The sequence below is a fragment of the Xiphophorus maculatus genome, chromosome 22 (genome assembly GCF_002775205.1).
Source record: "Xiphophorus maculatus strain JP 163 A chromosome 22, X_maculatus-5.0-male, whole genome shotgun sequence".
Lineage (NCBI taxonomy): Eukaryota > Metazoa > Chordata > Actinopteri > Cyprinodontiformes > Poeciliidae > Xiphophorus > Xiphophorus maculatus.
This window is the reverse complement of record NC_036464.1, coordinates 3,176,368-3,202,956: the sequence shown is the minus strand read 5'-3', so window position 1 is coordinate 3,202,956 and position 26,589 is coordinate 3,176,368. Positions and strand designations below refer to the sequence as shown.

At 48.8% G+C, this 26,589-nt stretch overlaps 1 protein-coding gene across 2 annotated transcripts; it reads left to right on the top strand.

The window, feature by feature from the left end:
• The first annotated feature begins 1,282 nt into the window (after window positions 1–1,282).
• tjap1 (tight junction associated protein 1) lies at window positions 1,283–26,184 on the top strand. 2 transcript variants are annotated; one of them, XM_023327664.1, is made up of 11 exons: window positions 1,283–1,568; window positions 2,767–2,819; window positions 3,865–3,915; window positions 7,065–8,011; window positions 10,445–10,473; window positions 10,555–10,716; window positions 11,620–11,686; window positions 16,930–17,037; window positions 17,281–17,364; window positions 18,270–18,944; window positions 22,882–26,184. In XM_023327664.1, the coding sequence occupies exons 3-11, from the start codon at window positions 3,879–3,881 to the stop codon at window positions 23,500–23,502; spliced, it is 2,730 nt and encodes a 909-aa protein (XP_023183432.1). In that variant the 5' UTR covers window positions 1,283–1,568; window positions 2,767–2,819; window positions 3,865–3,878; the 3' UTR covers window positions 23,503–26,184. The 2 variants fall into 2 exon arrangements, with proteins under 2 accessions (XP_023183432.1, XP_023183433.1); XM_023327665.1 differs by having other exon boundaries at window positions 7,065–7,228; window positions 22,882–26,180.
• Window positions 26,185–26,589: the final 405 nt, after the last annotated feature.

Below are 26,589 nucleotides of genomic sequence, written 5' to 3'. Positions count from 1 at the left end.
CAGCGCGTCATGTGATCTGTTGTTTTTCTGCAGATCATCCGTCCTCACCAGCTGACGGCGTCCTGATGGACGTCCTGATTTATGGTCCAGGTCCACAAATACCAGAACCAACACGGTCTTCATCGGGTGACAGGAGGGACACAGGACATTTATGAGGACATTTCTACAATCTGAAGACATTTCTGTGTGTGGCTAGATGTTTTATTTCCAGGACATTTGTGAGGACACGAGCAGACAGTGACTATCTCTTTAATGAGGATGTTTTGCCCGTTCTCCGGTTTGTGCCTTCACTCCCTCACAGGAAGCGGTCTTTATGAAACATCTCAGCCTCGGCGCAGTCCTCAGAGGACGGTTGGTCTCTGAAACAATGTGATGTCTCGTCCCGGAGATGAAAGTTTAATGATTCTGCAGGAGAAAGTGGGATGATGAAACCTGACATCAAGACGAGATGCTGCTCTGCCCTGGGCTCTGTCTGCAGGCGCTTCGGCGTCCATGTCCTCTTCCAGGGACATGGACACAGTCTGGTGGAGACAAACTGATTAGGGAAGATAAAAAATAAAACAGTTTAATTTTAAAGATGTTTTCTGTGTTCCAGTTATTGATCTACTTGATGAAGAACTCAGGATCTCCTGTTGAAATAATAATAATGTCAGAGTTGGACTTTTATTTTCAAGAGAAAATATTAAATTCCAAGTTAAACCTTTTTCTGCTCAACCTGATCTTAGCAATGCAGTTTGACTTTTAAACACATTTCAACAACAAGGTGGCTCAAAATCCTTTACATGATTAGAAACTACAAGAAGTACTAAAGATACCAAAGACACCAGTAGGTACCAGTAGGTACCAGTAGGTACCAGTAAGTATCAGTAGGTACCAGTAGGTACCAGTAAGTATCAGTAGGTACCAGTAGGTACCAGTAGGTATCAGTAGGTACCAGTAGGTATCAGTAGGTAGCAGAAACTCTTTGGTGGATGGATGAAGGTTGGATGCTCAGTCCAGCACCGAGTGATTATGATGTTTTTGAAACCAAACAGTTTTAGTTTCAGAACATTTTGGCCGCCATGTTGATCCATTAAATGGATCCCGTCAGGACCAAAGTTAAGTTCTACGGGTCAGAACGGAACCGGTCCATGTCTCAAACGGAACAGTAAATATTTAATGGAAATCATTCTGAGACAAATTCAGAACATTTTAAACATTTTAGAGCCCTTCTTTTCTGTACGTCTACTGTGACGCCATGACGCGGGGGCGGAGTTTGAAGGCGAGCCGGGATTCCTGAGGATTACCCATCATGCCCCGCGGGTAAAGATGGCAGCAGATCAACTTTTCCCGGAGCTCTGAGCGGATTCTATCTCCAGTAACGGAGCTCCTCCCCGGGCCGCTGCTGCTCTCACTGACCGCCGTCAGGCTGCCCTGCCCGCAGCGCTGCTACCGGGAGTCGGATCGGTCCGGAGACCCCCGCTCCTGCTCTCCCAGCCGGAGGAAGGACCGCGGACCTCGGGCTGAAGTTTGTCTACCCTCGGCGGAGCCGCCCCGAGCCGCGCTGGGCCGCGCTGACCGCCGCTCAGGTAAGCTGGCAGCGGGCTGCCGGGGCTCCGGGCGGCCGGCGCGAGGCTGGCTGCTAGGAACGACCGGTGCGACAGACGGGGAACTGGGCCACAGTCCGAGCCGCGGCGGCACCGGACCAGATTGATGCGGTGTTACGGTGTGTTGGGTAACGTGTCGGGTCGGTAATCTGGGGCGGTTCGGGCCGGGCTCCGGCACACGGAACCCCGCTGGGTTTGTCGTGTTGTCTCCGGACTGCCTTGCAGACAGAACTCAGGGCTGCAGCGTGACTGCGCCTGACAGACAGCGGAGTGGAAAAACACTCAACGAGTCACACACACCTGCAGTCAGGCGGCCAATCAGAGGCCAGCAACCCCCCATGGCTGTTGGGGGTCCAGGGATCCGGATCTGACCCGGATCCGTTCAGGAATCTGTTCAGGATGAGGCAGAGCGGGATCCCAGCAAGGCATTCTGGGTAATTTCCTGCTGGGATAATCAGGAATGGATTCTCCATTATGGGTTGATGGTTCTGATCCGATCATTATCTGGTTCTGGTTCTGATCCACATTGGACGCTGGAAACATGCAGGTGTGGTGATCAGCCCGGTCCGGATTCCAGATAGGAGGGATTAACTGGACCAGAACCACCAGACATCGGATCATTGCTGCCTAGTTCTGCAGAATCTTGTGACTGAACAACCCGACCAGGACCAAGCTGAACCGACCCGACCCGCTGCTCTTCTGGTCTCCAGAACCTGAGGACCCGTCCTGCCAGTAGACGGATCAACCGATGGTTCTGGAGGCTCTAGAAGGACTGGTTTTGGTTCTGGTTCTGGTCATTCCTTAATGGTTCTGATCAGAATCTGCAGGCGCTCCATGTTCTGAATGGAAACAGGAAGTGATGTCAGAGGTTTGGGTCTGTTTCAGCCGGACCGAGCCGGTTCTGATGGAGGATCCGGTTCACAATGGGAGAGGAAGAGGAGATGGTGTGTGTGTGTGTGTGTGTGTGTGTGTGTGTGCGTGTGTGTGCGCGTCATATGAGCCGGCCGAGTCGGTGGTTCTGGTGTCGTGTTCAGGTGGGTCACATGACCCGACTCCAGCCTCCCAGACAGACGATCCTCTGGCTGCAGAACCAGAACCAGGCAGGAAGGATGAAGGAGCAGCTCTTTGGTTCTGGTTCTGATTGACTCGACCCGGTTTTAATGACTCTGTGTTTTTTCAGGTTATCGGATCAGAACACAGAAGAGGATCCAACCAGAGGATGAAGAGTTCCAGGTGAGGATGACTGTGAGGTCCGGTCCGTTCAGACCTGGTCCTCCTAGTGATCTCCATTCAGAACCGGTTCAGATCGGCGCATTGGGACAGAAGGCCTCTGAGTCACAATCCAAGATGGCCGCCGGGTGCTGCGTACCCGTTTCGACAGGAAGTGGATTTTAGACGTTCTGGTTGTTTCCTGTTTTGAATTCAGAGAAAAATTAGAAAATATTCACATGTTCAGTAGAAACAAATTATTTCCAAACCTTACATTTTAAACCTGATTAAATGTGAAATCGCCATGGCAACGTTTTACCATGCGGATCTCAGTAATGTGCCAACATCAGTTCCTCCTGCTGCGGTTCGTCTGATACTCCAACAGAACCGAGTCCGATTCAGAACCCATATGACTTTATGGACCAAAACGAATTCATGTTTAAAAATTATGATGAGATCTCTAAAGAAAATAAGAACCAAACAGTTTTCTGTTCCTCTCCCATTAAGATATTAATTTCATGATCATGTTTGAAGTTTTGCCTGTAAAGATTTTCTACAAAAGAAATTTAAAATAAAAATCAATTCCTGCGTTTTGAGACAAACTTTTTTCAGTTCAAGTTCATGAATGTTTTTAGAAAAATGTTCAGAAGTGGATATTGTACAAGAAATTTTTCCCATCCTTAAGTTTTAATATGACGAGTTTTGGTCCAACAGGGATGAAGAGTTAAATTATGATATTAACTGTTTAATCCTCTTTAATACGGCTTTCTAAAAATCACATCAAAGTTAAATAATTTTATTTAAGAGAGTTTAAGCGTTGCAACATCTAAAAGCTTCATTTAGGATTCGTCACATGCAGCAATGAATTCTGGGTAATTAACTACGCGGTTTGGCAGAGGGGCGGGGCTAAAGCAGGAAGTGGAGGACTGGGATGAACTACAACCTCAAACCCTCCAACAGGAAATCACATGAGATTGACAGGAAGTCTCAGGCCGTCCTGTCCCGATGCTTCCTGTTACAGGACCTGGAGGTCAAAGGTCAAGGTTTAAAATGTTTCTCTGTGTTCCAGGTGTGATCCTTTCTATGGATGAAGTCTCTTCTGGAACCGTTCACAGCTCAGGTAAGAACCAGAACACACCTGGAGGGAGACCTGGAGACCGACCTGGAGACCGACCTGAAGACCTGGAGACCGACCTGGGGAACGACCTGGAGATCGACCTGGAGACCTGGGGAACGACCTGGAGATCGACCTGGAGACCTGGGGAACGACCTGGAGACCGACCTGGAGACCGACCTGGGGAACGACCTGGAGATCGACCTGGAGACCGACCTGGGGAACGACCTGGAGGCCGACCTGGAGACCTGGGGAACGACCTGGAGACCGACCTGGAGACCTGGGGAACGACCTGGAGATCGACCTGGAGACCGACCTGGAGACCTGGGGAACGACCTGGAGACCGACCTGGAGACCTGGGGAACGGCCTGGAGACCTGGGGAACAACTTGGAGACCCACCTGGGGAACGACCTGGAGACCGACCTGGGGAACGACCTGGTGACCGACCTGGGGAATGACCTGGAGACCGACCTGGGGAATGACCTGGAGGCCTGGGGAACGACCTGGAGACCTGGGGAACAACCTGGAGACCGACCTGGGGAACGACCTGGAGACCTGGGGAACGACCTGGGGAACGACCTGGAGACCTGGGGAACGACCTGGAGACCGACCTGGGGAACGACCTGGAGACCTGGGGAACAACCTGGAGATCGACCTGGGGAACGACCTGGTGACCGACCTGGGGAATGACCTGGAGACCGACCTGGAGAACGACCTGGAAACTTGCGGAACATCCTGGAGAACGACCTGGAAACCTGGGGAATGACCTGGAGACCTGGAAAACGTCCTGGAGAACGACCTGGAAACCTGGGGAATGACCTGGAGACCTGGGGAACAACCTGGAGATCGACCTGGGGAACGACCTGGAGACCTGGGGAACAACCTGGAGATCGACCTGGAGATCGACCTGGAGACCTGGGGAACAACCTGGAGACCGACCTGGAGAACGACCTGGAAACTTGCGGAACATCCTGGAGAACGACCTGGAAACCTGGGGAATGACCTGGAGACCTGGAAAACGTCCTGGAGAACGACCTGGAAACCTGGGGAATGACCTGGAGACCTGGAAAACGTCCTGGAGATCGACCTGGAGACCTGGGGATCGACCTGAACGACGACTCAGATTAAACACGCCTGTGACTCGATGATGAACAGGGAGAATCCTCAGACCCAAGTCTTGACTTGTCTGAGTCCGAGACTCGAGTCCATCTTCAGATGATCAAAGCTGCTGAATTTGATGAAGAGATTTTAAATTGTCCCACCAACCGGGAACAATCTGAACTTCATCAGCGCAGACAGAGCCGGGCGCTGGGCAGCGTGTGGAGATGGAAACGGCCGCGTCATTCTGTGTTATGAATCAAATATAAATCTTTCTCAACGCTCCTCTGAAAGCAACTTCAAGTTATTCCTGCGGTTCATGTAGAGCTGCACAACCAGAGCTAATGCAGTGGGTTTAAACTCCGACCTTGATGGGGAGTTCTCCAGAGAAACACGATTCCACACAGGTTGGTGATGTAAACATCTATACAGGTCAGCCTGTGTCCAGTTTGAGTGAAAGGTGCGCAGCAAGCAGAGGCTGCAGCGATGTGATTGGTCCGCTCTCCTGGCTTTAGATGCATAAACTATAAACTCATCTTTTAGGAATAAATTTGCTCCGCCGGTGAAACGCTCAGAGCAACAGGGACGCTTGTAATCCGGCTTTAAAAAAAAGAAGCGATTTCCTTTTTCTTTTTTTTAATGATTATTTTCCTAAAAAACATAAACACTTAGCCTGGTGGGGGGCTAGTAGAGCATGGCGGGTCGCCAGGCTTATAATACACTGGGGGAAACCCTGGTTTCTGTTTTGTTGGAAAAGCAGCGAATATTAACACGAGTCGCTATGGAAACGGTGTTTAAATAACACTGTACCTGCAGGATCGGCTTCAAGTTTTCATCCGTATGAACCGATCTGCCCTGAGCGTTGCTATAAACACGCTCACCCACAGGGGGCAGTGTAGCGATTAGCTGAACCCTGACAGCCACCACTTCCTGTTAGGAATCCAACATGGCGCCCCGTTGGATTCCTTTTAAACAGCGTGTTAGAATGTAGAGATAATGGAACGGTTTATTTCAATCTCCACTTTAGTCTGAAGATTTATAAATAATCATTTTTATTCAGCAGAGTTTTGGTCTGGATGAAAACATAGAAATATATTTGTTTTCCCAGATATCTGTGGACTGAATAAACGTCTCTAATGATTCACATCCAACTTCTAGATTAAAACCTGAACATGATCTTGAATATGCAGAAAAAAATGTCTGTCCTGAATGTGAGTGGAGAAGGATCTGGAAAAGATCCCGACCAAAACCAGAAACAAAACCAACAAAACAACCAGAAGCTCCAGAAAACCCAGAATGTTTTCCGATCCGCTTCATGAAAAACCACCAGAACTAGAAACGTCTAGGAAAAATATGTAGATATGAAATCTGAGTAGAAACGCCTGGAGGAAGATCAGGAAGCAGAAACCCAGAAGTCCTGACAGACGGGCGATCGATGCGCCCTGATTGGCTGCTGGTCACGTGACCCAGACGGACTAAATGGAGCGGAAAATCACGATTACGACTCTGATCCCCGCAGCAGCACCGTTAACTGGACCGGTTCAGGTGATCCGGTCTGGGTCCAGTTTCCGGTCCGGTCCTGGTTTTGGTTTCCTTGCTGCGGTCCAGACCTTCCTGTCCTCTGGTTCTGTGGTTCTGGATGAGTCCAGTTGTCCTAATCCAAGTTTGTCTCCTCCAGTGAAATGTTCTGGCGGTTCTGACGACCCGGATGATGATGTCACCTGTATGACATCATCACACACCTGCTGATAGCCGAGTGGCTCTGAGTGCCGGTCCGGTCCGGATCGATTCAGCTGCACTTCCTGTTCTGGAAACAAGAGCTGATCAATGATTGGCCTGAGGCCGACACACACACACCCACACACACACACACACGCACACTCTCTCTCTCTCACTCAGCTGTGAGGGGCGGGCGAATATCGACCTGCACTCAGAGGGAGAGTGTTGCCGTGACGATGGGCAGTCGGGTCGAGGCGTCGTGGCGAGCGGTCGGTTGGCAGGTGAGCGGCGCCGTCGTGTCTCTGACTAGCTGACCTTTGACCCGTTGTCCCGGCAGGACCGCAGACCCGACCGGAACCAGCAGGCAGGATGGCGAGCGCCGGCCCGGCCAGGAAGCCGTACCGCAAGGCTCCGCCGCAGCACCGCGAGACGCGCCACGGCCTGACCCCCGCCTCGCCGCCGCCCGCCCAGCGGCCCGACCAGCGGCCCGACCTCAGCCAGGTAACACCGTCCCCGCAGCGCCGTGAACAGGCCCCGCCCCCCTCCGACAGCGAACCGGACGTCTCCAGCCTGTCCAGCCTGGAGCTCTACGTGCCGCCGCCGCCGCCCTTCAGGAGCTCCGCCCACCGGCCTGAACGCCACGCTGCCAGTCAGAGCAGGGGAGGTCACCTAGACTCCGCCCACTCCAGGAGACGTTCCCCGGTGCGGCACCGCCCCAGCTGGACCCAGCGGGCCGCCCCTGCCCGTGGCGCCGCCCCCAAAGGCATCCTGAAGCAGCCGGCCGCCGTGGGGGCGGAGCCAACCTACGACACGCTCAGGAAGTCAAAGTCGGTGGAGCTGCTGGGTGACGGGCGGCAGGGGGCGGAGCATCGGGGGCCGCCCTCGCTGCAGTCACTGGCCCCGTCCTCCTCCGCCCGCACCGCCTGGAACTGGAGGATGCAGGTTCTGGAGGAGAAGGTCCGGTTCTCCAGCTTCCTGGACGAGATCACCTGCCGTGTCTTAAGCCCCGCCCGCCTCGCGCAGCTTGGCAGGCCGCCCGCAGACCTTAGAGGCTCCGCCCACCAGCACGGCTGCCGTCCCGACGCCGGCCGACGGTCCACAGACCGGACCCGGCGCTGGGACGGCTGGGTGGCGTCGATACGGCGACCCGACGGCTGGAACCAGCCTCTGGAGAGGGCGGGGCGCGGTGACATCACACGGGGGGCGGAGCTTAGAAAGGTGACTGAGGTCAGGCAGAGACCCAGACCCCCCCTGTCCAGTCTGTCCCTGCTGTCCCACATCAAGGTAGGTCAGAGGTCACTCAGCCTCCTCTTCCTCACGTCCCGCCCTTCATCCTCCCTCCTGTTCCTCAGCGCCGAGGTGCGTTTGTTTTTTCCACCTGGTCGGTCCAGGACTGGACATGATGATGGTGATTAGTATCAGGTTCTGATTCAGCGGGTTCTGTTGGGTTTCTGGGTCCGCTGCTCCAGAAGAACCGCTCCTGGGTCGTTCCAGCGCTGCTCTCTGATTGGCTGCTGGGTTCTCCTACCAATTGGTTCCCTGGACGGGTCGGGTCGATAGTCATGATGCCCTGCTGCATGCTGGGAGCCGGATGAACAGAAACAGGTTCACAGGACTGGAAGGCGACTGGCTTCCTGCTGGTTTCCTTAAACTGGTTCTAACTGGTTGGAATGGAATCAGACCGGTTTCACTGGTGGTTCCTAGGCCTGTCGCGATAAACGATAAATCAATTAATCGTACGATAAATTAAAACTATCGACGCCATTTTAATTATCGGCATTATCGTCTCTTCCGACCTTTTTCTCTTTCTGTTAATGACACCGAATGGAAAAAAAGGCTCAACTCCGGTGCTCTCCACTGACCTCTGACCTCATTTCCTTAGTATAAAGCCCAGCACAGACCACACGATCTTAGAGCTGTCAGCCGATTGTCGGCCCATTTTCAAACCCTGACAGACCAAACATTAGCCGACAGAAATCCTAGGTATAACGGTTCCATCGGGTTCGGTCCTGCCCTGTGGTGTCCAACAATGGGCACAAAATAATGGCTACAAGTTCAGTGAACTAATTTTAAAACCAGGCATTAATCAATGCTTTACTACAATCTACCTGCAATGCATGTGGCTAGTGTCAGCGTAAAGTCCTGACTGAATGAAAATCATTAGAACCTGTTTACGTCACGTTAAAGAAGAACAGCTGAAAAGTTACCGGGTTTATCAACTGTGGTAGTAATTTCGCTCCAACTCCTCCTCTTGTCATTTCTATATTCTTTGCATGTTGAATAAACATTAATGTTGTTTCCACATATCATCTCAGGGTTGCCCCGTGTCAGCTGTTTGGGATTCCCCTCCACAATTTCCCCTCAGAAAGCAGGGAGGGGAATCCTGCTTTCTGATTGGCTACCTGTCACATTCAACAGGTGGAGTTAAGATCCCAGCCTGTTGATTTAGAACGATGATCTACCGTAACACACCACACAATCTTAGAAAGACCAACGTTCTAAGATTGTTGTAAGGGGAAAAATAGGAGCAAAAAATCATGTAGTGTGAATTATTGCATCAGGTAGTCGATGTGCCCATCTTCTCTATTTAAATCTAATTATTACTGAAGGGCAACATGATATACAGACTTCATAATCTGCACTCTTTTGGTTGAATGCAGTATTTATTTCCACTTTGGCTTTATGTTGTTTAGGTTTTTTTCTAGTACATTTTTGTTAATGGAGACTGAGAATCCATTTCATTTTTGTTTTTGGTTGTTTTGTTTATTTTGTTTATCAGCTCCAGTGTTAAATATTCTTTTGAAAATAAAGTGTATCTATCTTTGGCAGGAAATCACATGCATTATTACGTCATTTTCATTAAATCAGTGTAAAAAGGTCTTCAGACAATATTATCGTTTATCGCAATAATTTTTGAGACAATTAATCGTTCAGCAAAATTTGCTATCGTGACAGAACTACTGGTTCCTGTTGGTTGCTGTTCTTACTGGTTTCAGTTTGCTGGTTTTAACTGGTATGGGTCTTGTTCTGGATGTTTTATGAGGCTAACACCTTCATGAACCAGCACCTGTTGGTTCTGATCCGGTTCAGTCTGAAGCAGGATCTGTGGATGGAACCCAGGAAGAACAACTTCTACCGTTTCTGACAAAGTTCTGGATTTGGGTTTCTCTGTGGTTTTGGACCAGTTTGGATCATGTTTTAAACTGGATTCTGATCCCTTTCTTGTCGGGTTCTGGACTGGGATCTAGCTGGTTCTCCAGAACCGGATTCTATTTGACTGAAAGGAGACCTGGAATCCTGGGAAAATCTCAGGAAGTTGGACCAGATCATGGAGAACCTGGATACAACTGAGTTGGTCCCAGTAGGTTTCAGTAGTCTCTGCTTCTTCTCCTCATGTTGACTCCAGTTCTCCCTGACCCGGTTCTGTTCCAGTAGTCCAGGGGAGCCCAAAGTCGGACCTTGAGGTTCCGGCATCCTGCATGTTTTAGTCTCTCCCTGGTTTAACGCACCTGGATGCAATCATGGCTCGTTAGAGGCCTCAGAAGAACACTGACATGTTGGTACCACCAGGGAGAGAACTAAAGGATGCCGGACCTCCAGAACCCACTTTGGGCACCACTGCAGTGGTCGGTGTCAGAGCGGACCAGCGCTCTGCCTGTGGGTCTGAGGATGGGTTGTTGGTCCACTGAGTCTAATTCTGCTTCTGCTCTGTTCCAGGAGGCGCTGTCGGACTCCGACAGGATCAGGTGAGTTGGTCTGGTCCCTTCTCTCCAGGTGTCCAACGTCCTGACAGGCTAAAGCACTTCCTGTCCCGCCTCCTTACCCAGAATCCTCCAGCAGCAGAACGAGGACCTGCGGCACCGCCTGTCACTCTCCACCCACAAGATGGAGGCCATGGAGGCAGAGTTTGAGGGCAGCCGTCACTACATGGAGGCGGAGCTCAGCCGGACCAGAGACGACCTGGACAAGATGAGGGACAAGTTCCGCAGGTGAGGAAACTGACGACGATGATGATGATGATGATGATGAGGTCAAAGTGTCTTTATCACCTGATCAGCTGCTGTTAACAGGAACATTTAATGGTCTTTGTATTATTATTTTATATTATAGTATGTTATATTATACTATATTATTTTATATTGTTGTATTAATATAACTGTGAGAATCAGATAGTGAATCAGCCTCTGTAGTTCACTGAGAGAAAGTCTGGATGTATCATGTGATGCAGTAAAAGCACCAAACACTGTAATCCACTGGCTAGCCCAGCTTTAGCATTGTGCTAGCCTTTTTACACTAAACTAGCTTTGACCTGCTGATGTTAGCTTCACATTGACCTCAGCGTTTTGGAGTAGCTCAAAGTATTTTGTTTGCTTAAGTACGCAGATGTTGGTGTTTTATTATTTTAGCATGACTTATTAGCCTTAGCAGAGGGCATAGCTTGTTGATGTTAGCATAAACAGACTGACATCAGCATTATGATATTGTTACAGTTATAACATGAATGTGCTTGTGTACTATTGCATTAACATGATGAATAATCATTCATATTTTCATCTAAGCTACGTTGTTAGCAGAACGTTAAACTTACCATGTTAATATTACGTTAGGTGTAGCTAGGTGATGTTAGCCTTCTCCTGGTAATGTTAGGATTATATACGTTTTATCTTATGGATGTTAGCATTAGCCTGGTGATGTTAGCAGTATGTTAGCATTAGCCTGGTTGCAGTTACATCCTGCTGCCTCATCATCTGGTCTGCTGAGTTAACGAGGTTCTGATTGTTGGACTGAACTGATCCAATCCGTCTACTTGGTTGTGTTCTGACCCAGACCTCTACTGTTAATGGGTCAGTAGAACCTGCTGATGGCGTCTGACCTCTGACCTCTCCCTGCAGACTCCAGAACAGCTACACGGCGTCGCAGCGAGCCAATCAGGACCTGGAGGAGAAGCTGCACGCTCTGGTAAGCTCTGATGCGTTGATGCTGCGCGGCATCAGATCTTGGCTCTCCATCCCGTCGGTATTTATCGCGCTTCCTATCACGTCGCGCTGACGGCCGCGTAACGAGCATCCCGATTGGTCGCCAGGCTGACCTCATTAGTAATGAATGGAGCTCATTGATCCTCAGTGAGCGTATCGATCAGCTGGGAAAGCCTCGACTGACAGCCGGCTGGTTGCCATGGTGACGGTCCTGACCTGGAGGAGGTTCTGCTGGGATTTCCTCCAGGTGCGTCTTGCTACAGAAGCTGCCATGTTTGGGCCGGGTGGGTTCATCGGCGTCGACCCGTTTAAACCAGAACCGCTGGCCAGAAGGCTAGTAGGTTATTGGCATTTAGATTGAGGAAACAACAGTCCTCCAACATGGTTCATAAAATAAAATCCCAAGAGTCTATTGAGACAAGACCTGACAAAATAGCAGAGGCCTTTGCAAAATTTTACAAATTATTATATACAAACACCGATACCTGTAATAATGACCAAGAGCTCACAGATTTTTTAAATAATATAAAATTGAACCACTTAACGCAGGGGTGTCAAACTCCAGTCCTCGAGGGCCGCAGTCCTGCAGTTTTTAGATGTGCCACAGCTACAAAACACTGAAATGAAATGACTTAATGACCTCCTCCTTGTGTAGATCAGTTCTCCCAGCCTTGCTAATGACCTAATTATTCTATTCAGGTGTGGTGCAGCAGAGGCACATCTAAAAGTTGCAGGACAGCGGCCCTCGAGGACTGGAGTTTGACACCCCTGACTTAACGGATGAGGCGGCGTTGAACTTAGATCAACCGATTGAGGAATGGGAGATCAAGCAGATAATTAAGTCACTTAAGAACAACAAAAGTCCAGGCCCAGATGGATTTACAAACGACTTTTATAAAACTTTTCTAGATCTTCTGGCCCCCCTGCTATTAAAAGCATATCACCATGCTTTAAAATCCAAAACTATGGCACCATCTTGGACAGAAGCCACTATAGTAGTAATCCACAAAGAGGGTAAGGATCCTACAGACTGCCAGTCCTATAGACCTATATCACTGTTGAATACAGATTCACGCATACTCACAGCAATCCTAGCAAGACGACTTAACAAATTCATCACCCAAATCATACATCCCGATCAGACAGGATTTATTGTAGGCAGGTACTATGCTGATAATCTAAGGCGCTTACTAAACATAACAAGCGTTCAAAAAGAGAGAAAGATTGAATCAGCAATCATATCCTTAGATGCCCAAAAGGCGTTTGACAGAGTGTCTTGGAAATACTTAATTCATACTTTGAAATGTTTTGGATTTGGCCCACATTTTGTTGACTGGGTGCAAACACTTTACTCCTCTCCACAGGCAGCAGTTAAAGTTAATGGCTTTAGGTCTGCTAGATTTTCATTAGAACGGGGGTGCAGACAGGGGTGCCCGCTCTCACCCCTTCTGTTTGCCATTAGTGTTGAACCGTTAGCCCAAATCATTAGAGATGATGCTAATATTAAAGGGATAGAAATTAACAAGGAAGTACACAAAATCTCATTATATGCTGATGATGTATTATTGTATTTGACAGTACCTAAATCAACAATCCCCCACCTGGAAGAGCTCATCTCTCAATATGGATTTTACTCAGGCTACAAAATCAACATAGAAAACACGGAAGCTATGGATGTAAATGGCACAATTTCAGACTTCATAAAAGTACAGAGTGGCTTTAAGTGGCCCAAGAACGGTATCAAATATCTGGGTATTCAAATACCTCCACTTCTATGTGACCTCTATGAGGCAATCTATAGCAAACTTCTACGAGTCATTAAAAATGACCTGGAGCGTTGGGATACACTCCCTATCTCTCTGATAGGGCGTGTTGAAAGTATCCGTATGAACGTTTTACCAAGACTACTCTATCTATTCCAGATGCTACCGGTGGAGATTCCCAAATCTACTTTTGACACTTTAGATAAAATGATAACTGGATTCATTTGGCAAAAAAAGCGACCTAGAATCAGATTGAAAACCCTGCAGTTACCTAAACCCAAAGGGGGCCTCAAACTCCCAAACTTCAAATATTATTACTGGGCTGCACAACTTAAACCCTTATTAGTATGGCTAGAGAATAGTGCAGATACTCGTTGGCTGGAAATAGAGGAAAGCAGGTGCTCAATACCACTACAAACATTACCTTTCTTAGATACTCCTGCAAAGGAAATGACAATCTGGACAAAAAACACCCTCAAAGTTTGGAACAAAATACAATCGGCTTTTAAATTATCAAAACAGATTTCACTTTTATCAAATATAGGATATATAAAGACATTTACACCGAACAACTTAGATTCTGGGTTCAAAAACTGGTCTAATTATGGGCTATCTCATATCCACCAATTAATTAATAAGGAGAATTTCAAAACCTTTGAACAGATAAAAAGTGAATTTGGCCTCCCTAAGACGGACTTCTATAGATACTTACAACTTAGAACCTTTGTGACGACACACAACAATTGGACTAAACTTCTTGAATCTACACCTATAGAAAATTTCCTAATGGACATACAAAGGGGAAAGGGAAATGATAAAGTAATTAGTAAAATATATGACCTGTTTCTGTCCATAAATGTGCACGATTCCACAAACATAAAGCATAAATGGGAGACTGAATTGCAGGAGTCAGTAGCAGGAGACACATGGGAAGAAATATGTACTGAAGCACAATTAACAACAAATTCTAATACATGGAGAGAATTCAAATGGAAAGTAATAGTCTGGTTTTTCAGAACGCCAGCAATAACCAGTAAAATGGACCCAACACAACCCAGTCCATGCTGGAGAAACTGTGGGACGCAGAATGCAAATCATACTCATATCTTTTGGGCTTGTCCTAAACTAAGTGTATTCTGGGAGGACATTTTTGAAGCTCTCAAGGTAATTTTCAGAAGAAATGTTCCAAAAACCCCCTTGGTGGCAATTTTGGGAGTAATACCCTTTGGATTGGAGAGGAAGGATGATAGATATCTTCTAAGAATCTTGCTCACAGCAGCATTGAAATGCATAACTATCAGATGGCTGAAGCCAGGACCTCCTACATATAACACATGGATACAAAAAGTTTGGGACATTCATTTGATGGAAGAAATCACATATTCCTTAAGGCTTCAAAAAATAGTTGTTAATATAAGGTGGAGCTTCATACCGTTATTATTTCAGTGACACAATTACAGGATTGCCCTTTTGCACTTGTATGTTCTCTTGGGTCGGTCTAAAATACCATGGTGGGAACCACTTTAACTCAGGGGGGATTTAATCGTATGTTTTGTATTTATTTTATTTTGCTGTTATCTGTCTGTTGATTTTGTTTTGTTGTTTTGTAATCATTATTACATTTGTTAAGAACACCTACTGTCTCATCTCCTGTTGCCAAGTTGTAATGCAGATGACAAATGTCAGTAAGAGACGGAAGAATGTAACCTTGAACATGTGTTGTAAAAAATAAATAAAAATAAATAAAGTTCAAAAAAAAAAAAAAAAACCAGAACCGCTCGGTGGCCGGCGTCACGCTGAGCCCAGAAACAACTGCTGGTTCTGATCCGGTCCAGACAGGTGGAGCCTCCAAAGGCTTCGGGTCACAACAGAAATGGGCCGAACATCCAGAGGTTCTGGTCCAGATTCTTCTCTGCTTCCTCAAACTGGGAAGCTGGAGCGAAACAGAACCTTCTCTGAGCCGAGTTCAGGCCGGTTCTGTTCACTGTTCTGGATCCAAAGGTTCGCTTTGGCAGCAGGCGGTTCTGACAGGATCAAACGGTTCTGCTGTGACATTTGTGCTGAACTGATGATGATGATGATGATGTCTGACCGCTCTTCTTCATCTCTTCTTTCCTCACGCTGCTCTGATGGACTCATCTTCATCTCCATCCTCATCCTCAGGCTGCCGTCAGTCAGACATGGGTTCATGCAGTTGGGTTTCATTCATCCTCATCCCTCCATCCTCTTCCTCTCTTTTTGAACACCACGTCTCCACAGTCGGCCTTTAAGAGCCAAACATTGAAATACCCAGAACGATTCAGAACCTTCTGGGTCGGACTTTAACCCGGCCGACCTGTAGCTTGACCTGGCGTTCGATCAGAGTCCTTCTCCTCTATCTCTGCTGCTGCTAACGTGTCGCTCGTCTGACGGGTCGGGACGGTTCTGGTTCTGCCAGACGGACTCATTCAGACCATTTTATCCTGAACAGTTTCAAATCAAACACTTATAAAAGTAGGTCCACTTTAAGGCCTTAGCATTAGCTAATGTTAGCATTAACCCAGCATTAGCAGGCTGACTTTAACATTCCAATGTTAGTATTAGCTGCTGTATACTACTACTAATGTTAGCTTAGCTTTAGCATGCAAATGTTAACATTTCCCCAGCTGTAGAATGTTGACAAGAGTGTTGCCATCTTAGCATGCTAATGTTAGCATAACCTTACCTACAACATACTGATGTTTGTGTTAGCATCGTAGCATGCTATTATTAGTGTTACTTTAGATTTAACATGCTGACAGGGTTAACATCTTAGCATGCTACTATTTGCATAACATTAGCTTTAGCATGTTAATGTTACGGTTTGCAAGATCGTAGAATGCCAATTTGATCTTTTCCTAACTGGCTGTTGTTAGGGTTAATGTAATCTTAGCATGCTAATGTTAGCATAGCTTTATCTTTAGCTAGTGGCATTAGGATTAACTTAATATAATCATAACCTTAGCTTCAGCTTGCTAACATAAATGCTACCTTTACCGTAACCAGACAGAAGTGAGAAGTTGTTGTGAGTTAGATGCCAAGTTAGAATTTGGGGTCAAAGGTCATTCTTGGTCCTGGCAGAAGGTCCTGATCCGCCGGCGAGCCGCAGCGCCGGCGCTCTCGCTGAACTTCATTTGCTTTGGGCAGATTCAGATTATTAAACAGATTTTTTTCAGCTTTGATGCTTCGATCAATATCCAATCAGATCGTATTGATCTTGTGGCACTGCAACCCATCATGCAGGAGGCAGCGTTGCTCGCTAACGCAGCATTCAAATGATCTGGGAAAAATGTAGCGTTCCCATGGAGGGGTTCGGATCTGAGAGGAGCCGGCTGAGGGAGGAGCTAACCTATTATTCCCACGATTTGAATGTATTGGTCCACGCAAAGCCCGCCCACTAACAGCGCTGCCTTCTGATTGGCTTCTACATGTCGTCTGCTTGCAGCTACGGAAGGTGGAGAGGGACAAAAAAACGATGGACCAGGAGATCGTGGAGCTCACCAACAAACTTTTGGACGCTAAGAACACCATAGACCGCCTGGAGGAACTCAACGTAAGAACCTGCGTCATGAGTTTCCATGGAAACTGCGTTGGCCTCTGATTGGCTGTGAGGTTAAATCTGGGTTTCTATTGGCTCATGTTTTCATCAGATTTGGTTGTTTTCTTTTGACTAAATGTTTATTGTTTAGTTTGTGTAGAGAAGCAGCTCCTCTCCTGTAGAACCACGTAGAACCCTGTTCCTGTTGCATCACATGACGAGCTGACCGTGTGTGTGTGTGCGTGTGTGTGTGTACAGGAACGCTACAGGCAAGACTGCAACTTGGCCGTTCAGTTGCTCAAATGCAACAAATCCCACTTCAGGAACCACAAGTTTGCTGACGTAAGTACCTGAGACGGTTCTGGGTCCCAGCAGAACCCAGGAGGCGGTTCTGAATCATTCACAGCTTCATTTCTGTCCCTTAATCTGCTTCATAAACAGCAACCAGGACTTAACAGAAAGGGTTTCAGACCATGGTTCTACCAGGACTCTCAGAAACGTACCGTCGGTTTTCATGGATCAGAGCTCATTCTGCATTTCCCAAACCTTTCCTGGAAAAATCTGAAAACCAGACGGGAAGTTTTCTGGACTTTCCAGGAGTTCAGAAGGAATCTGATCGAGACGCTGAGGAGGCGGATTCATAAAGGAAGTGGCTCTTGTTGTTACAATTAGCTGACAATTAGCAGCTAGCAGCTAAACGCTGGTTCTGGTCAGGTTCTGTGGTCAACTGTTGCAGCAATGGTTGTCATAAACGGTGATGTTGTGGCTCTGTGGGTGGAGCTCTAACTGAAGGTGGCCATTAACAACATGATGAAGAGTTCAGCCTCATCTTCCTCACAACCAGACCCAGAAGCTTCTGACTGGACCGAGAACAGGTTCTGAAGAACCAGTCTGGTGCTGGTTCTGCAGAGATTCATAGATGATCCATTTTCTCCATCATGTTTGATTTATGTTTGAGCCGATGGTGAATCGATCAAAGGATTGATCTCTGAATGACAATCTAGTTGAAGTTCTGCAGTTTGGAACCAGGAAGGTTTCTAACTTCCTCTGTACTGATTGGCTAGAAGTTTGCTCTCCCGCAGGAAGTGATTGATCGATCGATCAGTGAATGGCGTTAATGGCTGCAGCTCGTCCATCAGCCTCAGTTTCCTGGAAACTGTTCAGATTTATGTTCACTGTTGTGTTTTCTATTATTATTATTGTTGTTGTTATTCTATGAATCGATTATTTTTCTCCTTCCTGTCCAGCTGCCCTCGGAGCTGCAGGAAATGCTCAACAAACACATGAAGTCCAGCCTCCCGGAGCGAAGCCCCGCCCCCGGCGGCCAGGACCCGGACACGCTGAGCCTGACGCACGCCGACGTCGTGCCGACCTCCGTCATCGCCCGCGTCCTGGAGAAACCCGAGCCGCTGGTTCTGAACTCAGCCCAGTCCAGCAGCTGTGGCCGGCCGGTGGCCGAGGACGTCTTTGTCCACGTGGACATGACGGACCCAGCCGGCGCCGAGGCTCGGGAGGATGGCGCCGGCCGGGAGGTGCCGCAGCACAACGGCTCCTGCCGCAGCCAGAGCAGCCTGGATGAGGAGGCGGGCGGGGCTCCGGCCTTCGAGAAGCTCAACCCGTACCCTCCGCCGCCGCCGCCTCACCCGCTCTACCCGGGCCGCAAGGTCATCGAGTTCTCGTCCGACGACAAGGTGAAGATCCCCAAGAACTCACCGCTGCCCAACTGCACCTACGCCACAAGGCAGGCCATCTCCCTCAGCCTTGTCCAGAATGACGACGAGCGGGTTGGCCCCGGAAGCCCTGCCCCTTCCTCCTCCTCCGGCGGCGGGGGCGGAGCCAACCAGCACACGCCGCCGTCACAGCGAGACGCCGCCAGCGAGCTGCTCTCCGCTCAGTCCAGCCCCTTCAGCAGCCCGCCACAGGTAAGCCCCGCCCACCCACACAGCAGCTGGCCAATCAGAGATCCGGTTAGAATACGGGCTCGATGATGGAGGTTCGGTTCTGTTTCTGTCACTTTACCGGGCTGGTCTGATGGTCCAGAACCTTCAGGTACCATGATAACCTTCAGAGTCCAGAGATCCCTGATTGGTTCTGACCCAGTCAGACCTCCAGCAGACCTCCAAGTGAGGGAGCGTAGGGGCGATTTGGACTAAAGTGTATCCGCATCAGACCAAACGAGGGTCTGTAACGACTCCAGACCCAATCGGACCCCCACCCATATTAGGGTGTGGGGTCAAGAAAAGGACATCCGGGAGCAAAAAATAGCTTACTTTGAAAAATCCTGGGGCTAACCAAAGGTCACAGGGTCATGGGGCAGTGGTCCCCTGAAAGAGCCATCCCTTGTCACCCTTATGCCCAGGGTTCAGAATTTTTAACGTCCACAATGACCATGTGACAGTCCCCCAAAGAGGGCAAAGTTCACCAAAAAAATGTAATTAAGACCCTTGTGTCCTAGGTTAGGGGAAGTTCCATCATCAACCAGGTGGCATTGGGACATGGAGGAGGATTTAATATAGGACTTTTGGGAGGATTGGTCACCGTGACATGACGGTCATGAAATATGGGTGGACTGAATACAGGGACATGGAGGAGGATTGACTATGGGAAATATGGGAGGATTTAACATGGGGAAATATGGGAGCATCCAGGAATCCTCCTAAATGTCAGGCATTCATGGGGACATGTCGGTATTATTATTATTATTATTTTTTACCCCTCCAGGGGTCTTTTGTGGGCTCTAGTGTCCCTTATATGACAGTGGGCTGACAGGAAATGGGGAAGGAGAGGGGGGAAGACATGCGGCAAGTATCGTCGGGTCCGGGAGTCGAACCCGCGACGGCCGCGTCGAGGACTCAAGGCCTCCAAATATGGGTCGCGCTAACCACTACGCCACCACGGCGTGCCCCTCGGTATTATTTTTTAACAGGAAATATAGCTATTAGGATATAAGGACTATGAGCCCCATTGAAATACAGCCTTGGTGGCCAAGTGGTTAGGGTACCTGCCTCCCACCCGGGAGACCGGGGTTCTCTTCCTGCCTTGGCTGTCAATTTTTCCTGTTTCAAAGGGAATATTAAGAGACATAAGGACTGTTTGACAATGGATTTCATATGTCTCCGCTAGTCTTCTGGTTCAGGTCAATGACTCTCAGTTGAGAGACTGGGGATCGATTCCCGCTAGGCTACGGGTGCTGGAGTAGCATGGCGTTGTTCGTATAACGACGTCCCCTTTTCAAAGATTATTTCAAAGTTAAAAGATATAAGGACTATAAGTCATTGTATCCTCATTGTTCCTGTAGCCTAGTGGTTTAGCCTTACGGTTCTCACTCCAGAGACCTGGGTTCTGCAGCCAGCTTCCCACTGACTGCAGTTCCCGTTTTGTTTAAATCAAGTGTTTAGCTTGCCAAATGGGAGGATATACAGATCCTCCCATTTGGCAAGCACTTTAGTTACCTTGACTCCAGTAGTAGGTACAGTAGTAGTAGTAGTAGCTGGATACCCCCTGGGTCTGGAACCATGAGGGACCACCACAAAGCTATGAGACATAAGGGAGGATTCAAATATCCTCCCAAATGGCAGGGCACTTAACGATCTCTATCAATTGTATGCTTCTTCATGGGAAATTTGAGAGAACTGACTATGGGGACCTGAGGGAGTAACTGGGAAATCAGGGAGGATTTGCAATCCAGGTATCATTTTCAATGGGATTTGGGACATAGGGGGATTGACATTCACAGGGGGAATGGGAATGGACAGGAGAAAAATAGCTCCGAGAGGCAGGCTCTTCAGTTATCCTACCTCCAGAAGTCCAGTGGCTATTTTCTGTCATGGAATGCACATGTTTCAGTGCAGGAAACTAAAAACGTGCCTGCAGCACCGTCGGTCCCTGCAGTATCGACCTATTCTGGTCAACATGATTTCAGCCTCAGGTTTAATGACTTAGGAATGGCAAAGAGATGGGGAGACATTTGAGAGGACTTACTACAGGAAATTAGGGAGGATTCACATATCCTTCCTAATGGCAGGCATAAGAGACATAACCACTGTATGGCCATTCAAACAATGTATCCTCCCCCGTGGCCCAGTGGTTAAGACACATGGTGCTTATTTGGGAGACCTGGGTTCGCTTCCTGGCGCTGACAACACTTTTCACAATTTGTATGTGGAGATTCAAAGATATAAGGTCTTATGGTTAAGGAACTCCGGCATCTTGCCAGTGACCAGGGTTTGCTTCCCATTGGCTGATAGAACCTTTTTGTTAAATTTATTGACATTTTGTTTAAATGAACTGTTTAGTTAATTTAATACACAGTGGCGGTGGCAGCAGCAACGCATAGCTAACTGAAGAATAGCAGTCAACACTTAGAGACAAAAGGACTATAAGGCCATTTGAACCACATGGTTCAGCAGCCAAGTGGTTAAGGTGCCTGAGTACGCATCTAGACTATACGTCTTAGAAGCTTTGAATCCCAGGTGGGGCACTGACAGTGACCACTAGACTACTGGGATCCATTGGAGGTCGGTCACTGCCACAAATTTTCAGAGGTCAGTGTGGAAGTAAGGGACTCCCGCTGGTTGTCTGAATAAGTGGTGATAACCAATAGACAACTGGAACCACAACTTGTTATATATTAAGTCCTGTTTTTTTAACATAGCTCCACACCTGGATGTTGACTGATCATCATGAAGGTTACATCTGATGTCAGGCTCTCTAAACGGGGATGGCTGCTAGGCAGAACCTTGGCTGGACTCCCCCAGGTCCTGGAGGAAGGGGAGCCATGAAGCTACTCTACCTGGGATTGGGGCACCCAAACCCTGCATGGACCTTGACTGGACCACCCCCTGGTTCTCCAGAACCATGGGGGACCATGGACCTTGGCTGGAGCCATGGAGCTTTTCTACCCGGGATTGGGGAACTCCAAGCCCGCAGGACCTTGGATGGACCCCCCTGGGTCTGGAGAACCAACATCCATGCCACTGGTCCCACTGAACCCCCCCCCACACACACTCACAATCAACCACAGTACTCGGGAAAACAAGAAAAGGTTCAAATCCACCCTTATGTCTGAGCCAAGCCTCCCTCATGTCCTGCCGCCCCTCCTCCACACACTCATAATGGACCCATCCATCCATTTTCTAACACCCTTGTCCCTAGTGGGGCCAGGAGGTGGTTGTGCCTATCTCCAGTTAACGTTCCGGGCAAGAGGGGGGGTACACCTTGGACAGGTCGCCAGTCTGTCGCAGTGAATCATAATGGACCACACTACTCAAATACTTAGTAAAATATCAATAATACCTCCATGTCCCACAATCCTCCTTCATGGCAGGCTCTCAAAATGATCTTAAAATGGAGATTTAGCAATGTTCAAAACATAATACGAGGGCTCCATCAAGTGGAATTTGTCTGAATTGCAAGTCCTCCCAAATTTCTTATTTGGAACCCGGATGGCACATACTGGGATGGCAAAGTTTGCTTTCCCTCAGGTAACTTTTGGGACATGTCCTGGAAAAGTATATGGGAACCTTGGAACATGAGGGAGCAGGACCCTAATTCATAGAACCAGACTAAGGGTGTGGGGGTTCCAGAAATTTCAGGGATCACTAACCTCTGAAAGGTCCAGATCTTTTAACAGAACCATTTGTTCTGGAGTTGTGGCGGTTCTAGCTGTGGCGGTTCAGCGGCTTTTTCTGAACCATGTTCCAGAGTCTTTAACAGAACCTGAAAAGGAGAGTTGTAGAACCTGTAGATGGAACCAGAAGTTCTGTTGGTGACCAGAATGTTTCTTCTTCTGTGGTGCTGGTCCATGTTTCCTGGTCCAGGCTAATGCTAATACTAACCTCTAAATACATGACCCTGCAGGCGCCGAGTGTGCCGGCCAGCTCCGCCAGCTCCGAGGAGGATCTTCTCTCCAACTGGCAGCGGATGTTTGTGGAGAAGATGGCGCCCTCTAGCGAGGGCTCCGTGATGCACCGCACCTCGTTCAGCAGCCAGACGGCGCAGGAGCTGCAGAGGCGGCGGCAGGCAGCGGGGGGCGGGGCCGGCTCAGAGCGCCACAGGGCGGCGTACTCGGACGGAGAGGAAGGCTCATCAGCCCGCAGCTGGACGCCGAGCCGTGGCTCCAGTCTGGACACGGACACCGACACGGAGCCCCAGCCCGGCAGGAGGCGCTACGGCGCCGGGAATGGCCCCGAGGAGGCGGAGCTGCTGATGGACTTAGAGGATGAAACCGGCAGCGCGGACACCGCTGTCACTGTGACGACCACGGACGCCCACGGGAAGACAGAGGAGGATGACAGCTCGGCCGAAGAGAGAGACGTTCTTCCACGCGAGCTGCCCGCCATCTCGCCCCGCCTCCTGGAGTTTGACCCCGCCCCCGGCCCACAGAGGCCAATGAGGAGCCCCAAGAGGATGGGCGTGCACCACCTGCACCGCAAGGACAGCCTGACCCGGGCCCAGGAGCAAGGCACGCTGCTGGACTGACCGTCGCCACGGAAACCCGACCGCAGTCCACGCCCAGGAAATAGCCATACTTGACGTACGCTGCCGAGCGCGCCACCTGGCATCCATCAATTCCACTTCCTGTTTACACAAACAGAGAGGATCCAGAAAAACGGGCCATCCTTTATTTTGACCCCTGGGGTCGACGACCCGGAGCCGCTCCACCAGTTGACCCCCTGGTTATTTTTTTTACTTCCTGTTTTGTGATGCGACATCATCATCAGGAAACAGTCATCAGTGTTAGAAGGTGAACTTTGACCTGAGGTCCAGCCTGACCCGGTTCCTGATTATCGGGCCTGTTCTGGATCGATGTTGGAAACCCAGAAATGTCTTGTTTCCCAAACAGATGCTTTTATTTTGAAAGAACAAATTGGACATGCTCAGACTCTCAGTGCCTCCATCACTTCCTGTCCCAGAGGTTGTGAGTTTGATGCTGGGCTCAAGTTAAAGGCTTTTATTTTGACATCTGTAGCTGCTGGTTTCCTGTCGCGTGTCCAGGCAGGTGATTGGCTGGTGTTTAGCCCCGCCCCCGTCACCCCACACACTGATTGTCTCACGGGGGGCGGGGTAGTGGGCGGAGCTCCAGCTCACCTGGAATGTGACATCACCGTTTTGTTTATAAAATCTGACGTTCTGATTGGTCACCACTGAATTTGTTTTGCTTTATGAATTCTACAGCATCCTGTTGGTGCCAAACCACGGCTGGAGCTCCTCCTGGTGGTGACAGGAGATAGTGCAGCTCTGTTTTTGGCACCTGAGGGATTCCGTAGCCACCGGCGCTCGGCCTCTGCGGCGCCAGTCCGAATGTGGACCCGCCTCCTCACAGCGCTGATTGTGGCTCATCGGACCAAGCAGCTGATCACTGAATGTTCTGATGAGCGGTTCTGGCCGGATCCGTCACTGAATGTTCTCTCACCAGAACTTTTTCTGTTCTGAATATTCAGAAATTATTTTCATAAAAACTGAAATATTTGTTTTATTTTGATTCTGGTTGAATGTTTGTTGCTTCAGTCTGCGGTTCTGGAACAACCCGGTGGTTCTGGAACAACCCAGTTACAACTTCACACTTCAACCATTTGGGTCCAGTTTTCTGTCCAGATCTGATCAGAACCTCTGTTCACTCTGAGGGTTCAGGTTCGTCGTCCTGAAGAACTCAGCAACCGGGGGTTGGAGAGGTTCTGACCCAGTTCCTGAGGTCCATTTCCATCTGTGGACGGCAGAAGGTTCTGATGCTCAGTTCTGAGGTTCAGTCTGTGTTCTGCTGAGTTCTGGTCCAATTCCATCAGGATTTAGAACCCAGTCACCATCAAGCTTATTGGGTTTAAGCCCGGATAGAACCGGTTCCAGTACCAGAACCGGAGCTGGGTTAGGGTTCTGGATCAGAACCTTTTGACCCAAACAAAACCAGTCCAAACAATTAGGTTCTGCTGCAGAGACATCGGACCCTCCTCTTCCTCCTCCTCCTCATCAGCTGCTGATGAATTATTCACTCTTTTCCATCTGGTTCGGTTCTGCTGGTTCTGAGGTTTTGGGTCGGCTGTGAGCCACCGGGTCACATGCAGGAGGTTCTGTCCAGTCTGACCCTGAGCTGTTTCTGGGTTGGAACCAGAACCAGCAGAACGTCAGCTGCAGGTCCTCACAGAGACGCATGGACCCGCCTGACTGTGTGCTTAATACGTCATGAGCCCCACGAGGCTCAAAGACGAGTGTGTGTGTGTGTGTGTGTGTGTGTGTGTGTGTGTGTGTGTGTGTGTGTGTGTGTCCTTCCTCCATCTTTAATGACTCTTCCTCGTGAACAGAACCAGCCAGGCTTACCTTCATCACTCCTCCTCTTCATCCTCCTCCCCCTCCTTCCTCCATCTGTTTGACCTCTGACCTCCTGATTATGGGCTTTATTTCTCCTATTGATCGTCACTCAGATTTAATTATTCAGTCTGATGAAGGATCAGAACCTTCTGGACCACAACCTTTGGTTCTGGATTGGTTCTAAGAATGTTATCAGATCCACAGACCTCAGCAGAGGACCGAGGTCATGACCCTGAGGAACGCTGACCGGAACCAGAACCTTTCTGTCCTCCTGAACCAATGAGTCAAAGATCCGTTTTAACTTTTTCTCAGATTAATAAATATATTAACAATCAGACTGAAATTCATCGGATCGGCACCAGAATGATCCGGTTCAGCCACGTCTGAATCGATTGACCCGAATTCCATCAAAACCACTTCACTTAGTGATCCGGGTCAGGAAGTTCTGGTTCTGGAAGTCTGCAGGTCAGAACTCAGTTTGACTCATTTAGTAGTCTCCCTTTGACCTGGTCTCCATGGAGATTCTCCAGAACCATCAGAACCTGATATAAACTTGGCATGAAGTGAAGCGGTGCGTTCGGGCGCCTCCTGGTGCGTTCGGGCCCACTCTGACGCTGAATGAAGCTCAGACGGACCCTCAGAGCCGAGGCCCTCACCTGGGGTCAGGTGGACATTGATCAGGGGACTTTAGCCCCACCTCCTCCAGGTGCTGCTCTCACCTGGCTGACCTCAGCGGTTTCTGCTCCAGAGAAATCTCTGACTGTTAAACTGGTTTTATTTTCTCAGTTTGAAACGATGATGTATATTTTAAAGCAAATAAAATATTTTAAACGAAGCTCCGCCTCCCACTTTCCCTCCACCTGCACAGCTGCTCCTGCAGGTTCCTCAGGATGTTTCAGGATGTCCCCCCGGCCTTGAACACATCGTCTCACCTGCAAATCCCACAGGGTAAGAAAGTCTCATCAAAAACAGAAGAAGCTGATCTGTGTGCAGTTGGCGGTTTATATGAGTGAATGTTAAGCGTCTTATTCTCATTTATGAATCATGTTACACAGACACATCGTGTATGCTTTGTGACACTAATTTAGCTCCATACGTTTCCAAACTACTTTATTATAATTCAAACATACTTACAGTATATTACTTCTGTAAATACATCAAGTATCAAGTGTATTACATATAAATACAAAGTATACTAATAGTATGCTTGTGCCAATTTTGAGTGTCCTGCATGGAGAGACGTTTTCCTCCGGCAGAATCTGG